At 43.2% G+C, this 15,786-nt stretch overlaps 1 protein-coding gene across 5 annotated transcripts in view; it reads left to right on the plus strand.

Annotated features, from left to right (window-relative positions):
• Positions 1 to 415: 415 nt before the first annotated feature.
• AGBL1 (AGBL carboxypeptidase 1) overlaps positions 416 to 15,786 on the plus strand; it is a 945,533-nt gene continuing 930,162 nt past the window's right edge. For 4 of the 5 annotated variants that reach the window (XR_012517828.1, XM_074399984.1, XM_074399982.1 and 1 more), the window contains exon 1: positions 416 to 783. Coding sequence is in view for 3 of the 5 variants with exons in the window: in XM_074399984.1 (XP_074256085.1) it covers positions 733 to 783 (51 nt within the window). In the remaining 2 variants the exon portion in view is untranslated. The other variant, XM_074399986.1, reaches the window with a different exon arrangement.

Consider the following 15,786-nt stretch of genomic DNA (forward strand, 5'->3'; position numbering starts at 1 on the left):
GCCTGGCATGCACTTCTACGCTCTGTGTTCTTGCGGCTTAACATTTTAGTGCCTCAGTTTTCTTACGTGTTAAAACAGGGGTGGGCTAGTCCTAATAGCACTCGCCTCTATAAGGTTACTGTAAAAAATTCAAAGATTCTGTAAGGGACCTGGTCCATAGAAAATGTCATTCTTTTCCTTTTCAGCCGGAGCTCCTGTTTCTAAGCCTGGGACCTCAGGGGGCCCCGGGTTTCTGTGCCCTGAACTGCCACAGTTGTGCAAGCACTCTTGGGTCTCCTGTTACCCGGGAGCCGGCAACAGACCAAAATAAAGGGGTTGGGTGTGGGGGGCGGGTAGCGGGGCGGGCTGAGGGAGCCTCTAGAGGGAGTCTGAGCAGGCCAGCTGGGAATGCCTGTCAGCCATCCAGGGTGGCTTCTCCTTTGCTGTGCTCCTGCATGGGCCTAGAGGTGGGTGAGTGACTCATGCTGGTGCCCTCCCCACCGCTGCACCCAAATGCTCAGCCCTCCCCACAGCCAGGGCTAACCTAATCCCCACAGTGGGAGTCGGGGGGTATTCACGCCTGTGCCGAGGTCTAGGGTTGCACCGCGGTGACTTCACACTCAGCAGCATGTGCAGCTGAGGCCTCTGTGCAGCCGTCTCCTGCAAGGCGGGCAGCGAGGTCAGCTTGGCAGCCGCCGCCTCTCCAGCCTGGATCTGGCCGCAGGCAGCGGTTCCCTAGGACCCGAGGAAAGGATGGCCGAGCAAGAAGCGAGTGGGCTGCAGGTCCTGCTGCACACACTTCAGGTAGGAAAAGGTAGTGTGGGTGCAGAACCCTGCGGGCTGGGTCTTTGCCTGGGCTGGCCTGCCTGGGAGCTGGGCACGCAGTCCCCTTTGGCAACCACTGGCCCAGTTTGCTGACAGCCACAGAACAGGAGTCGGCTCTCACCTTGAAACTGACCTGAGTGATGCTATGGGGTTCAAATATTAAACATGACGATGTTGATGATTGTTCTGCTTCAATTATTGAGCCTGGTGGGATCAGAGGCTCTGGGTAAAAGATTCATGTTTGCTAGAGATGGGGAAGGTGGAGAAAAAGCCTGTTTGGGAAATGAAGGAGGCCTGTTAAGCTCTTTCTGAACAAGGCTGGAGACCTGCTGAGGCCATGTAGAGCCGTCTGGGAGGACAGGGGAGGTGAGGAGAGGACCCTTCTGCCCTTCTCCTGCTAAATGGCTATCTTACTGGGCTTCCAAATTGTAATTACATCAGAATGGCCTGGGATGCTGACGATTGGTGCATATTCCCAGGCAGGATCTGACCAGAAGGTGTTTGAGTCATGTAGGGCAGGAGCCTGGGAATGTGTCTTCTCCCTGGGGGAAGCTATTCACTCCTGATTTTGAGAATCCTTGTTCTAGAGCAGTGGTTTGCAAACTTGTCTGCACATTAGAATCACCTGGAGAGGGTCACAAAATACTCATGCTTGGGACTCACCCCCAAAGATAAGGATTTAACCGGTCTAGGGATCGGTCTAAGCATTAGGTTTTGAAAACTCCCGGGGGTCTCCATGTAGATCATGTAGATTTAAGGTTGAGAACCACTACTGTCTATGCTTGCATTTAGCTGGATTTGGAGGATGCAGGCATTCAAAGAGGCCCAAGGGGTCTTCTACTTCGGGAGTTTAAGCCTAAATTTCATGGAAGGGTCACAAGATGGTGGGCTCGGGGGAGTCGAGTCCATGCCCCCATGCCCCATTTAGAATGTAAACATTTTGTACTTATTTTGCTTTTTCTCTCCTGGGAAAAATGTTATTAATTTTTCTCTGATTTATGGCGCAATCTCAGCTCACTGTAACCTTTGCCTCCTGGGTTCAAGCAGTTCTCCTGCGTCAGCCTCCCAAGTGGCTGGGATTCTAGGCTCTCATCACCACAACCAGCTAATTTTTTGTATTTTTAGTAGAGACAGGGTTTCACCATGTTGGCCCGACTGGTTTCGAACTCCTGACCTCAGGTAATCCACCCACCACTGCCTCCCAAAGTGCTGGGATTACAGGCGTGAGCCACCGTGCCTGGCCGTAGGAAGATCTGTATTCCTGAAAGTTTAGGAACCGATAAATCCAACCTTCAGGTGTGCATATGAGGAAACTGAATCTCAGAAGTGAAATAGGCTCCTTGATGTCATACGGCTACTTAGTAGGGGAACCGGGACTTGAGTATTCATTTGACTTGGCGTCCTTCGACTCATTCTATCTGATGTACGCAAGGCGAGAATGTATCTGGCCAGGGGTGTTGGAGGTGGGAGTGGACTTCAAAACAAATTTGCAAAATAAATCCAAGGATTTATTTTTATCTGGCTGGATTGATTTGAGTTAATAACCAGGTATAATAAGCTGACATTCTGAGAGTTCTTCTGATTTCTAAATAATTATATGGAGATCTTGATTAACTGTGATTCAAACAACTTCAAGTGTCTCATGGACAGAATTTTCCCTGCACTAGCTGTCCAGGAAATAGGGAAAATAATAAATTGGTATTAGGGATTCAGTAAAAACGGGTGTAGCTGGCCTGTAGCTGGCCTCGAAGCCACTTCAGGTTGAGCTCAATTGCCTGCATTCCTACCAGTGGGAATTGATAATTGATGTTTAGCATGATCACCCCGGGGCACTGCAAGATTCTCAATTATCAAAGAAAGATTTAATTATGTTCACTAGACTCTACTTAGTTCCCAATTAACCAGAACATTTTGATAGCAGGAGCGTGCTTCCTGTGTGTACTTCAGCGGATCAGAGTTTGGTTTAGAACTGAACTGGATTCCTGGCCCAGCCAGCACCAAGTGCTTCCATGAACCCTGTTTCTATCTATGGCAGAAGCCAGACTCTGAAACACATTTTAAAAAAAGAGAACCCGGAACATACATTCTGTGGAATGATCTTTCACGATGGATTGGATGTCCTCTCCCATCCCTGCTCCCCATGGATTTAAACTAGGTGAGCCCTCGTTGTTTCTGAGAAGAGTTAGCTGAAGCTGTCTCAGTTGGGGATCCCAAAGATCTTACCAATTCAAACCAGTGTGTCTCTCCTTACGCACAGAGGTGACGGACAGAGGCTTTGAATGGCTTCTCAAACCTTTGGGGAAACCAGTGAATAGGTTGGAACCAAATGCGAGCTTAGGTCTCAGTTCCCGACTTTTAGGAGTGCCCCAAAAGATTGCCAAGGGAAGGAAGAAAGAGATCAGAGGGCCAGGAAAAGCCATTGCAAGCATAACAGAATATCCCCATGCTATGTTTGTGGCGGTCTCCCTACGTGAGCACATCACCATTTCTGACTCTTTAGGGGCATAAAATAAACCGGGCCACTACGAAACATCAGTTTTCTGCCTGTTGATCTTTTCCTGCACGCATGAGGAAGGGGTGAGTACTTCTTCGTACCACAATTTAAAATGGCTTTTTTATCTCTGTCCTGAAGGTCTGAGGATCAGATTTCTACCCAGACGTGTTCCAACTTCCTGGCCTTTACAGCGTGGGTGTGAGGCAGAGAATCAGACAGACCGATGCGGGTCTGGGTGAGGAGGGAGGCAGGCAGCCCACAGCACAGGTGTGAGAGGCAGAAAGGACTGGACCAGGCCCTTTTCTGGCACTTACTTGCTGTTTATCCTTATGAAAGTCCCTCGACCTCTCTGAGCCTCCATGGATGTAATCTGTGAAAGAAGGGCCATAAAAATACGTTCCTCAGCACTTTGTGTGAGGATTAAGAGAATACATTTGAAAAGCACTTGTCAACTCTAAGCGGCTGTTCAAATGACTGTGGTTTTATGATTTCCCTAGTGGAGTATGCAGTGGAGAGGCTGGGAACACTTGCCTGCACTTTTCATCAACCTGCCTTGCTTTTTTCTTGGGTGGACTCCAATATACTTGGGGTAAAAAAAGAGGTGTCTCATTTGTCCTGCTCTCGTCTCTCCATGTGCTTTGAGCTAATAGAGAAGATGGGGAGCTGCCAGGGTTTCAGGATGTGGGCTCCCTGCCAGCTCTGAGGCTGCGAGCTCTCACCCAGCAGTGTCCCACAAAATGCCAGTTAAGTACCTTTATTGAAACATGAAAAATGTATAATTATTCGGTCAGCTTTGGCACACTCTCCGCTGCGATACGGGCACATTTCTGCCATTTGCGTTTCTACTTTATTATTTTATGTGATAGCTGCGTAGATCAAACTCTGGTCTGCATCTTTGCCAAAATGTGCATAGTTAACGTCTTTTCTCAACGTGGGCTCCAAGAACAACACGTCTATAATGGATTATGAATGAGGCTGCAGGATGTGGGGCTTCCTGTCTTGAGTGAGCGTGGAACTTAGATAGCGTTGGCTGGGGTGACCAGTCCACTTTGCTCCCTTGGACTGGATCCTTCAGGGATTATTTCCAAGATAACAGGTGACTTCAGCTTCTGGGCTGCAAATAGAGGGAGGGTAGAAAAAATGATGACTGATACGTTTCATTCATAGCACTTGGGACTTTTGCTTCCAAACCATGTGTTTGAAATTTTCCCTTGTAGAACTCTCCACGGGGGACATGGGAACATCCATCTATTGTATACATAGGCCAGGTGGAACGGAAGCTGAGCTTTTCCCTTGGATTTAAACAGAAGGACTTGGACAAATCAAGGGAAGAATTTTCCTTCTGACAGCGAACACCGTGGCGACTTCCCAAAGTTCCCTAGGAAGTTTGAGGCTTTCTGGGTTTGTGGGAGATACCTGCTTCAACCACAACTCAAACATAAAAACAAACTGAAAACGGTCTTAATTTCAAGCATTAATAGAAGCAAAGAAAGAGGAAACCCTATGAGGATGGGTGCCAAATGGACAAGGGACAAAATTGGCAAGAAAATACATCTGTCAGAGCCTAAGGAATGGCTTTGTGACAGTCAGCCTGGGCATGGAGGGGGTGATGATGGTGCATAGGCATATGCTGAGCTATAAGTGGGGAGAAACCTTCATTTGGTATTTTGTTTTTCAAGACCTCATTACTTTCATAGCTTTTTAAATTTCTTTGAGTTAGAGATTGGAGAAAAGGAACAATTATTAAGGATCTACCTGTGCCAGGCTTTTACCTCCATGACCTAACTTTCCTCTCTCTGTCACCTGTGAGGGAGATGTGGTTGTTCTCCTGTCTTATAGAGGACACTGATGGTCAAGGAAAGGGTGAGCTGCTCAAGGCTCAAGGCCAGGAACTTAGTAAATCCTTAGATAAGAGATGTGAGGCGGGTTTTGTTCCCCTAAAGCCTTTTCACTGGTTTACGTTGCTTAAGTTACGTATAGAATACTCTTTATTTTGGGGGTATTGCCTTCATCTATAACGAATTTTCTATAATACAGGAAGCCTTATGTAGAACTGAAATCATCTTCCACATTCTTATTTGGTGTAGGGGCGAGGAACTCCTAATGAAGGAAGGTAATACTTTGGATTTGAGTCAATTGAATGTTTTCAATACTCCTCTATCCGTCCATATATTAACTCATCTACCCATTCATTTACTCATCCATCCATCCATTCATCCATCCATCCATCCCATTCACCTGTTCATCCACCCACCCATCTATCAATTCATCCGCCTAGACGTAGCTTTCTCTGTGCTGGAAGAGATGTGTAAAAATAAGAATGATAACATCTACTGATAGGTTTTTTATAAGTTTAGAGAAAATTTGTGAAAAGAAGTAAGCATATCAGTACATGCCCAATAGCTTGGAGCACTTACTGTAATGAAATGCAGTCACTGCGCTGATGAAAATGCAGCATGGGAGCTAGGAGGAAGAAAGAAAATTATTCGTAAAGCAATGTTTGTGTGCGGTGAATGCCGTGGTAAAGGTAAACATCAACAGAAAATTTTCTGGAAGTTGGGGGAAGAAACTTTTCCTGGTTAGAGATTCAGGTAAGGCCATGGAAGATGGGTCCGATTTCAGCAGGGGGAGGTACGTTTACCAGGATGAGGAGGGTGCTTAGTGATCTTCCCCCGTGAGGATGGGATTTGTCATGGCATGGAGTTTGATTTAAAATGACAGTTCATGAAGGGGAGGAAATGAGATGGAGATGGAAGTTTGACCAGATGCTGGAGGGTCTTGTGTGGCACGCTTCAGGTCCAGCCATGCCCTTGGTAAAGGCCGCCTGTCTCTGCCTCTGAGTGGTGAAGCTCTAAGACATGCAGCCAAGGTGATAATTGCAGATCTCTTTGGACTGGGAACATTCGACATGGCTGCAGCACTGTTTTTTCTCATCACGTAATGTGAACATTCCACGTTCCCTACCAGGCTTTTGTCACTGGACTTCTTCCTATGCCTGTTCCCAACTCTTAGTCCCAACCTTCAGCTGCTCCTGTCACTTACCTCATCCTTGTATCTCACCTCATCCTGAGCTTTCTCTAACCCTAGGAGGAAGGGCTGGGATAAATTTGAGGCTCAGGGATTGGGGCAGGAGAACTGTTCTAAAACACTTTTTTAAAAAAAAAATTATTGTTTTTAATTTGGAAGAAACACAACTTCTTTGTTAATAATAACTTGGATTGGGGCAGCATTCAGATGTCCTTGCATCAAAGCAGCTCTGACAGCGTGGCTAAATTAACCAGCGTTGAGTCAAAAAGTCTCATCCCCACTCTCTAACTGGGAGCAGTTGGCATTTCCATCTTCTGGGCCCAGATTTTGGATCTGTTTCCCTGAACACCCACGTCTGCAAGGCAGGGGGTGAAGGACAGGGGCCAGTGGGGCTTTGAAGTGTAACTGGAGATTTGGTATTGCTGCTGATATGCTGGGGGAAATGGCCAACAGAAACCCACGCCCACAGCAGAAATCCATCACTTGGCAACATTTACTCCACAATTTACTCAGTTTCTAAAACTGGAACTGATCTTATGAAAACCAAACACAGCCTCAGTTCCAGCCCTGGGAGTTGGGGAAAAGAACTTGCTCTGGATTATCAATTACTGTATCTGCAACTGTGGGACAGGCAGCTGTGAATCAAGCAGACTGGGCACCTCTTCATATTTCAGAAACCGGCTGTATGGAAATTCATCCTCTTGGGGGTGAGTCCCATCTCCTTTTGCCAGGCCCTAAATAAAGAAAGTGGAGGGTTTGTAAGGTCTGTGCTTTTTCACTGAGCAAAGACTACATGGTTCCTTCAAAGCCATAGGTCTACGAATCAGGTTTTTGTTAGAGAAAAAGGTGATAGGAGACAAGGGAGCCGTCAAGGTCAAGAGCTAGGAACAAAAAAATGAATATGAAGGAGGGCATGAAAGAAAACAATGGCCAAGAGCATGGGCTCAATGTCTCCCTTCCTCTTTCCCTCCCTCCTTTCCTTCTTTTTTCTCTCCATTCTTTCTGTTTTTTGGCAACTTTTTACAAACTGAGTATATCTGTGTAACTAGAACGCAGGTGAAGTAGCGGTACACTCTCAGCATCCCAGAAGGGGCCCTCACTCCCACTGCCCTGGAGTCACGTACAGTGACATGGAGGAATCGTACAAAGTTAAGCAAATAACTTAAGTTCCTTAAATTTGTGCAGGTAAGTTGCTTAACTTTGTGCGATTGCTCCATGTAGCCCTATGTTGTTGTAGATGGTTCATTCTCGTTGGCCAATAGCATGCCATCGTGTGAATATACCACAATTTCTATATCCATTCTGGAGTTGGTGGTATTTGGGGTAGTTTCCGGTTTGGAGTTATAACAAAATAGTGCTGCTTTGCACATTCTAGTACCTGTCTTTGCCAACAAATGTATGCATGTCTGTTGAGTATATGTCTAGGAGTGAAGTTGTGGGATGTTAGGTTGCACGTATGTTCAGCTTTATAGGTAAGAACAAATGGTTTTTAAAAATGGTAGCTCCAAAACAAACATCTATTAGCCACCTAGGTACCATTAGCTAGTGAAAGCACTGGATGTTCCGTATCTTGCCAAAACTTGCTTAACGTGTGTTTGTTAGTGGAAAGTGATTTGAGATGGTTACATCAAGGGATTACTCATAACATTTATGTCTTGTGTGTTCAGTTCCCCCTTCTCGGTCCTTTTTAAAACAGTTAAAATAATCACTAACATTTATGAAACAGCTTGTGCAAGTCAGGAGCTATGCAAAGTTTTTCACATGCATCATCTAATTTAATCTTTTTTTTTTTTTTTTTTTTTTTTTTTTCCCGAGACAGAGTCTCGCTCTTTCACCCAGGCTGGAGTGTAGTGGCACAGTCCTGGCTTACTGCAACCTGTGCTTCCCAGGTTCAAGGGATTACCCTGCCTCAGCTATTTGGGAGTAGCTGGGATTACAGTCACGCACCACCATGCCTAGCTAATTTTTGTAGTTTTAGTAGAGACAGTGTTTTACCACGTTGGCTAGAGCTGATCTCGAACTCCTGACCGCAAGTGATCCGCCCTTCTCAGCCTCCCAAAGTGCTGGGATTGCAGGCATGAGCCCATTTAATCTTTGCAACAATCCTGTGAGGCAGTTAATATTATTCTCATTTTAAAACTTTCAAATGGAAGATTGGAGAGGTTAGTGAATTTTCCATGATCACAGAGTGAACAAGTGGCATAGCTGGAATTTTAGCAGAGGAAATCTCACTCATACTAGCAGACGTGCCGTCACCAGGTGCATTAACTCTCTAAGGAAAAGGTGGCGGGGTGGGGGTTGGGGGGCATTTAGAAGATTGTCAATAGATTTCCCCAGGTGTAGGTGTCTTCTGGGGAAGATGGAAAACCTCCCCCAGCTCGGTCAGCCAGGACAGTAGCTATCTCCACAGGCTGGTAGGACTGGCCCACAGGGTGCAGAACAGGGATCAGCAAACTCTTTCTGCAAAGGACCAGTGGCAAGTTTTGAGGCTTTGTCAGCCATACATGGGATCTTTATTGCATCTGCTCAACCCTGCCACTGAAGCTGTAGACAATACACAAATCAATGGGTATGTCTGTGTTCCAGTGGAACTTTATTTAGAAAACAGGCAGTGGGTTAGATTTGGCCCACAGGCCATAGTTTGTGGCCCCTGGTCTGAGGGCCTTTGAATCACAAGCCTGGTATAAGGGTGGGAGATGGGGTGGAAAGATAATGATGGAGCACCAGGGGCTAATTGCTGTGGCAAATGGCCAGGTGGGAACTTACCTTCCTGTGGTGGATGCTCTCCACAGCCTCTCCGAGGCTACCCTTCTTGTAAAAGCAACAGATCAAACCATGCCTCTGGGGACAAGTCTTGGAGAACCTGAAATATGCAATTCAGATGTCATCTCCTGAGTCTCCTGCTATTGCCACAGCTTGTCTGGCTGTCATGGAGAAAGTGCTTGTATCCATTAGCCCTCCCGGGGTGGGCTTTCGGGTTATTTCAGCAGCACTGATGTGTGATGGGTGACTATTCTGTAGATAACGGTCTACATTCAACAGCACTAGAAACCCAAGATAAAACCAGCACCTCTCAAACTGGATTCCAAAGAACACTAGTGTTCCCTGGAATGCCAATGGGTATTCCACTCAAAAAAGTTGTGGGGATAGATGGAGTTGAAATGTCAGGATAAATAAATGTACTATATTTCTTTGCTAAAAAAAAATCTTCATTAAAAAAAAATCTTTAAAGACACTCATGTCTTTCAGTTCTCAGTTTATATATCTTTTACTCAGAGAGGATTTCTGTGATAACCCGGTTGGCTACCGGGTCACTGTATGCCCCACCTCTCTCATTTACCTGTCTGTGTATTCCCTAATATTTCTTTTTATGCTCCTTTTCTTCTTCCATGATAGCTGGAATATTATCCGTTTTGCTTACTCTTTTTCCATACTACTGTTATAAGTAAGGTTTCGGTGCCACAAACGAAATAGCACTGGAAGATAAATCCTCTCAGCAAGACAGTTTACTTCTATGGAAGGATGCAGCATATGGAAGGAGCAATGGTGGCCGCATGCCTGGACAAGGAGGGAAGGGGAACCTATGCCTGACAGGGGTTGTCCCTACTGCTGTGTCATTTCCCTGTTGGCTAGTGTTAGACCTCGCAAGCTAGAGTGATCCCCATTGGCTGTTTTAAAAAGAGCGGTGGTCTGAGCTGGAGAGGAAGGGTGGGTGTTTTGGCGGGAAGGATGGTTACAGACGGGTCAGAGCAGGTAGCCAGGGGTGATCTAGGTCAAAGAAGGTGACTGGAGCAGGTGACAGGGATGAGTCAGGATGGAGCCAGGGGCTGGGGGAACAGATGTGAACTACTGATCAGAACTGGAGGAGAAGGTCATTTACTGAAATTACAAGGAAGTGAAACTTTAAAATAGAGAATTAAAGAATAGGAGGGCTGAACATACTGACATACTGATTCCTTGAAGAGAAACTTGGGGGTTCACTGTAACACTACCTAAAGCACTGTCTGGTACATGCTAGGTGCTCAATAAATGTTTGTTGATTGACAAAATAAACGTGCATAGTATATTAATAAGTTGGAGACATATGGTATTTCTAAGTTATCTTGGAAATCAGATAAAATTTTTTGGCAAAACCCGCTAGTTTTTCACAGGACATTAGGAATCCGTGGAACACATTTGGCAAGTAATGGTTTCAGATCGTTGCCATGTTATGTCTCCACCGGCTTGTGAGTGTTAATTTTCTCTTGGTTTGGAAACTGGTTTCAGCATGTTATAACTGTTCTGATGTGAGTGGATTTGAAGTTAGGTCTGTCGGAAACGTAGGAACATTCCTCTGGTTGGTGAATGCCACCAGCTAATGACCCTGTAAGTGGTTTGGAGGCCTTGCGTTGACGTGAATTCTGGTCCTTACTTGTTTGTGATAATATAAGCAATAGATGCACAGGTTTAGAACTGGGTTATTTCTAGAGGCTCAAGAGAGCCATTCGGATTCTCATCAGAAGGCCATATGGTGATAAGGATAGCTTTAGCTTCAGGTTTCACATTAAAGGCAGGGTCAGATTTCACAGTCACAGTATCTGATGAAGCTTTTCCTAGGGGACTTGGAGAAAAGCAGCTTCTCCAATGAATGGTCAGCAATGAATTCTCCCCTCACCCTTCCCCCACCAATTCCCCCAAAACAATGTATGTGAACATTTCTAGTCTCCAGATCCCGCCAATCAGTGCTAGCTCAATACCCCACAGTTTTGACCCAGAGCATCTATATTCCAACCCTCTAAAGACAATTAAGCCAACCAGTCCTGAAGATAATGCAGATACCTTTTACTTTTCATGTTTAGATTAAGAGCAAATGCCATTTTCTCTGTGACTTTAATTGCACCAACCTAATATGTTCTTAAGGAAAAAAAAATGCCCCAAATGACAATTAAATTTTTGCACTGCAGATGAGATATTGGAAGAAAAATGGGTATTAAAATTCAAGAAGTGTTTTCGTCAAGAACCCCTCACATTTGTCAAGGACTTACTATGTACCAGGAAATAGTCTAAGCATTTTTAGTGTCTTCTCTTATGTAACCTCACAACAATCCTGTGAGGTATATATGGCTATTTTTTCCCATTTTACAGATAACACCAGGCGTTTGCTTAAGTTCTTGCAGTCTTTAAGTAGCAGTCGCAATTTAAACACTGGCAGTCTGACTCCAGATTCCATTCCATTCCATTCACCAGTCTACAACATCCCTTTTGTGTTTGCCTGTCTTTTCTCCACTAAACATATTTTTCTGTAAAGGTAATAATACCAGTTCACTATTTGTAAAAAAGAAAATTTAATTAATATGCAGATATCAATTATAGGGAGGAAAAATCCCCTCCATTGAATTCCACTTCCTAAGACAACTTCACAAGCACTTGCCAAGTATTTTTTTAAATGTTTATATACATATAGCAATGAGATATTTCTATAATTATATACCTATGTCTTCAATTTGCTTTGCCTACATCCGATGTACTTGAACGTTTTTTATGCCAACACATATAGCCAACTCTATCTTGGGTGATAGTTATATAGTTTTTTTAGTTCATGTTGTGCTATAATTTAAATAAATAGAAGTATGTTTTCTTCTAGCATTTCACTTGAGCTTCACTTTGTTGATGCTCTTTATTTTTTGATATTGCATATATTACTTTGTAATACTGAACTTTATCAGATTTTTCTTTAATGGATTGTTTTTGCTGCAAGGCTTTCCCCTGCTGATCTAACTCTGATACTTAATGATGTTTGAGTTTCACATCACATCATTTCCTTTTCCTTATATCTTGCTGCTTTCCTAGAGCCTCTCTGCCATACCATTCTTCACTTGCCTGTGCCAAGAGTTAACACATTTTTAGCTTTCAAATTTCTTTTACTGGAAAACCTAATTTCTGTGCCACCCAATAGAGCTCTACATGATAACATTTTAAAGCTTGAAATTTGATACATATATTTATTTTAATTAACATATATAGGCTTCTTGGCTGGGCTTCAGAAGGGCCAAAGTTGATTTTGGGTACTGCCATTGACTTTCTGGTTGACTTGGATCCTATGGGTCAGATCTTCTCTGTGTTGACATCAGTGCTAGGAGATTTGTCTAGTAATCTCATCTGGTTTTTTGATAATATTATTACTCTCTTGTTATTGTTCATATGTTGATTAAATGTCTCCCTGTGCCAGATGCAGTACTAAATACTGGGTGAAAAGTTTTTCAGAATTTTATCAGTAGACACTTTCCTCCTGAAATTCTTTCAAATGCTAATGTCTGATGTCAGGAAGAAAGAGATCCAGAATGCTGTGGTCACTCTTGATGCCCTTTGCTCTATGACCGTCTATTGTGTGGTGACCAACTGAGAACACAGTGGCATCATTACTCCAAGTCTCTTGGGGAAGATCAGAACGCTCAGTAAACATGTAACATGTAACGTGTTTAGCTATGCCTATGCATTTCTGTCTGCCTATGCAGTTGTCGATCATACACTACAAGGCAGTGAGTCATAAGCTTTTAGCTTTTTTTTTTTTTTTTTTTTTTTAACCCCACAGATTCTCTTTCAAACTTAAAGATACCTTCTCTGGATAGATTTCCATAAACACCTGTGAGCAATTCAGGGCAATAAGCCACCTAAACACTACTTGGGTTTTGCCTTAGCGAATGAAGCTCTTAAAGGTCAGAATAATACAGCAACTTTAGTCAAGTAAATCTCACTTTTTTTTTTTTCCCAATTGTGATATATCTCTAATGATTCTGTACTGGACACAATATTCTTCCTATGTCCACATCCCAACTTGGTCTCGAACATCTTTCATACTTGATCTATACTCGTGAAAGTCATAAGTACCTTTGATGGACCAACTAAAATGTTACTTTTCAAAAAAAGCCTTTTCTGACAATCTAAGTAGATGGTATATCTCCTTTCTCCAAAGTTGCACCCAAGCATTTGTACCTCTCTGGAATCATCTATGATTTACTTGGTTATAAAAATTGTTGTCCCTCATCTATTCAACAAACCCTTACTAGGTATTGAGAACCTCAAAATAAATATAACATGGTCCTTGCCCTCCTGGAGGTGAAGGATCAGATATACATTTGAGAGTCTCCTGAAAATTAGAAGCCCTCTCCCTAGATAAGCGTACATACGCACTTAAACTAAATATTTGAATCTCAGAAGATTTGTCCACAATTGGATTGAGAACCTATGCCATGTGGTTGCTTGAGTAAAAATATGAACATATAATTATACATTATTATTACAAATGAAGAGGTAGCAATGTTCCCAGTGTATTTTTTTTTTTTTTTTTTGAGACGGAGTTTCGCTCTTGTTACCCAGGCTGGAGTGCAATGGCGCGGTCTCGGCTCACTGCAACCTCCGCCTCCTGGGCTCAGGCAATTCTCCTGCCTCAGCCTCCTGAGTAGCTGGGATTACAGGCACGCGCCACCACGCCCAGCTAGTTTTTTGTATTTTTAGTAGAGACGGGGTTTCACCATGTTGACCAGGATGGTCTCGATCTCTCGACCTCGTGATCCACCCGCCTCGGCCTCCCAAAGTGCTGGGATTACAGGCTTGAGCCACCGCGCCCGGCCCCCCAGTGTATTTTTTAAAGAAAGGGGGTCTCAGTTGATCTCTAACCATCCATGAACCTCTGCTCTTGTATAATGGTAGATTAGATATTTCAGAACAACCACTGAACTTTAGATAATTAAAAATATGGATAAAATGTAAATACTTATTCTAAAAAAATCAGTGTTCTAATGATATAATGAGCTTGTAATGGATTGAAGTCAAGAGAGGTGAGAAACTCAGAGAAAAGAGAAAAACTCTGGTACTTTTGCCTTGGTCTTAGTCCATTTTGTACTGCTGTGACAGATTACCAAAAACTAGACAATTTGTAATGGACAGAAACTTACTGGCTCATAGTTCTGGAGGCTGGGAAGTCCAAAATCAAGGGGCTGGCGTCTGACTGGACCTTCATGCTGCATCATGACATGGTAGAAGGCATCACATGATGGAAAGCCAAAGAGAGGGTGAGAGAGAGCAAGAGGGGGTCAAATTTATCATTTTCTAAGAAATCCACTCCTGAGATAATAAACCTACTCCCAATAATGGCATTAATTCATTCATGAGAGAAGAAACCTCATTGCCTAGTTATCTCTTAAAGTTTCTACCCTTCTATCCCTTAATATAGTTGCATTAGGGATTAAGCTCCTAAGACATGTTTTTGGGGGAACACATTCAAATAATAGCAGCTTTGGAAGCATTTACTGTTTTGGAAGGTGTGGCTGGAAAGGTTGAGCTGTACATTTGGTGACCTTGCTCATCTAGGAGAACAAGATCAATATAGAGCGTGCCAAGAATGGAGACCCTGGTGATCTACTCCCTGCTTTAGGGCTGAGACTTGAAGGACTGCTCTCTAGAAGTAAAAGTGAACCATATACAAGCTAGTCTTCACATAGAGCCATTCTTCAACTCTTCTGGTTGACCCAGAAAATTTTAAGACTTGAAAAGGTAGTCTCAGATACTTTAAAATCCTAAGTACCTGCTAGTTGCAAATTAAAAACATCATTGGTGGAAGAAAATGTCATATGAGGCCCTATACTAATTTTACAAATAATTAAAAAATCAGGTATTAGAGGGAGATAAGCTAATATGGGTAAACACCAGAAGAAATAACAGATGACAGAATTAGTTCCACCGGTACCCCAGAAACTGAAATTCCTGGACATAGAATGTGAGAGAACTTTGGTTACTGTGGTCAAAGAGATAGAAACCAGGTTTGGAATTTTTGACAGTGAACTATAATCTGCAAGAAGTGATACAATAGATTTGAAGAGAAACTATTAATCAGTAGAAGTTCTTGAACTAAAAAAATAAAAGAACCAAAACAAACAGCTCAATAGATAGGTTTGACTGCAGATTAGACTTGGCCAAAGAAAGAATTGAAAATCAGGCCGGAAGAGACTATACAGAATGAAGCAGAGAAAGTCAAAATAATTGAACGCGCTGAAGGGCAGGCAAGATACATGGAGTGAGAAGGTTGGACATATATTTAATTGGCGATCTGGATGGAGAGGAGAGAATGAGGCAGCAACAGTATTCAGAGAGATGAGAGAGTCTCAGCCCTTCAATATACTGATGATATTCTATGGTAACAGCAATAGCGTCTTGCTGAAGCCCGTATTCCCTGAAACATAGCCTTTACTAAGTGTCTGTTGAATTTGTTTGGTGAGGAAACCTTCTATAGGGTTCTATTCTAGTTTTATATCTTTGAAATTATATCGAAAGTTCTTTCAAAATGGTATACTCTTTAAAATAATATTAGACAATGTAAACTGTCTGATGTGGATATGTGTTCAAATATTTGAATCTCTATGTTTGTGGTTGTTACCTCAAAAATTAGAGCAAAATCTATAATTGACACTAGAGATTAAATTTAA

This window comes from Saimiri boliviensis, chromosome 5 (assembly GCF_048565385.1).
Source record: "Saimiri boliviensis isolate mSaiBol1 chromosome 5, mSaiBol1.pri, whole genome shotgun sequence".
In the NCBI taxonomy this organism is placed as follows: Eukaryota; Metazoa; Chordata; class Mammalia; order Primates; family Cebidae; genus Saimiri; species Saimiri boliviensis.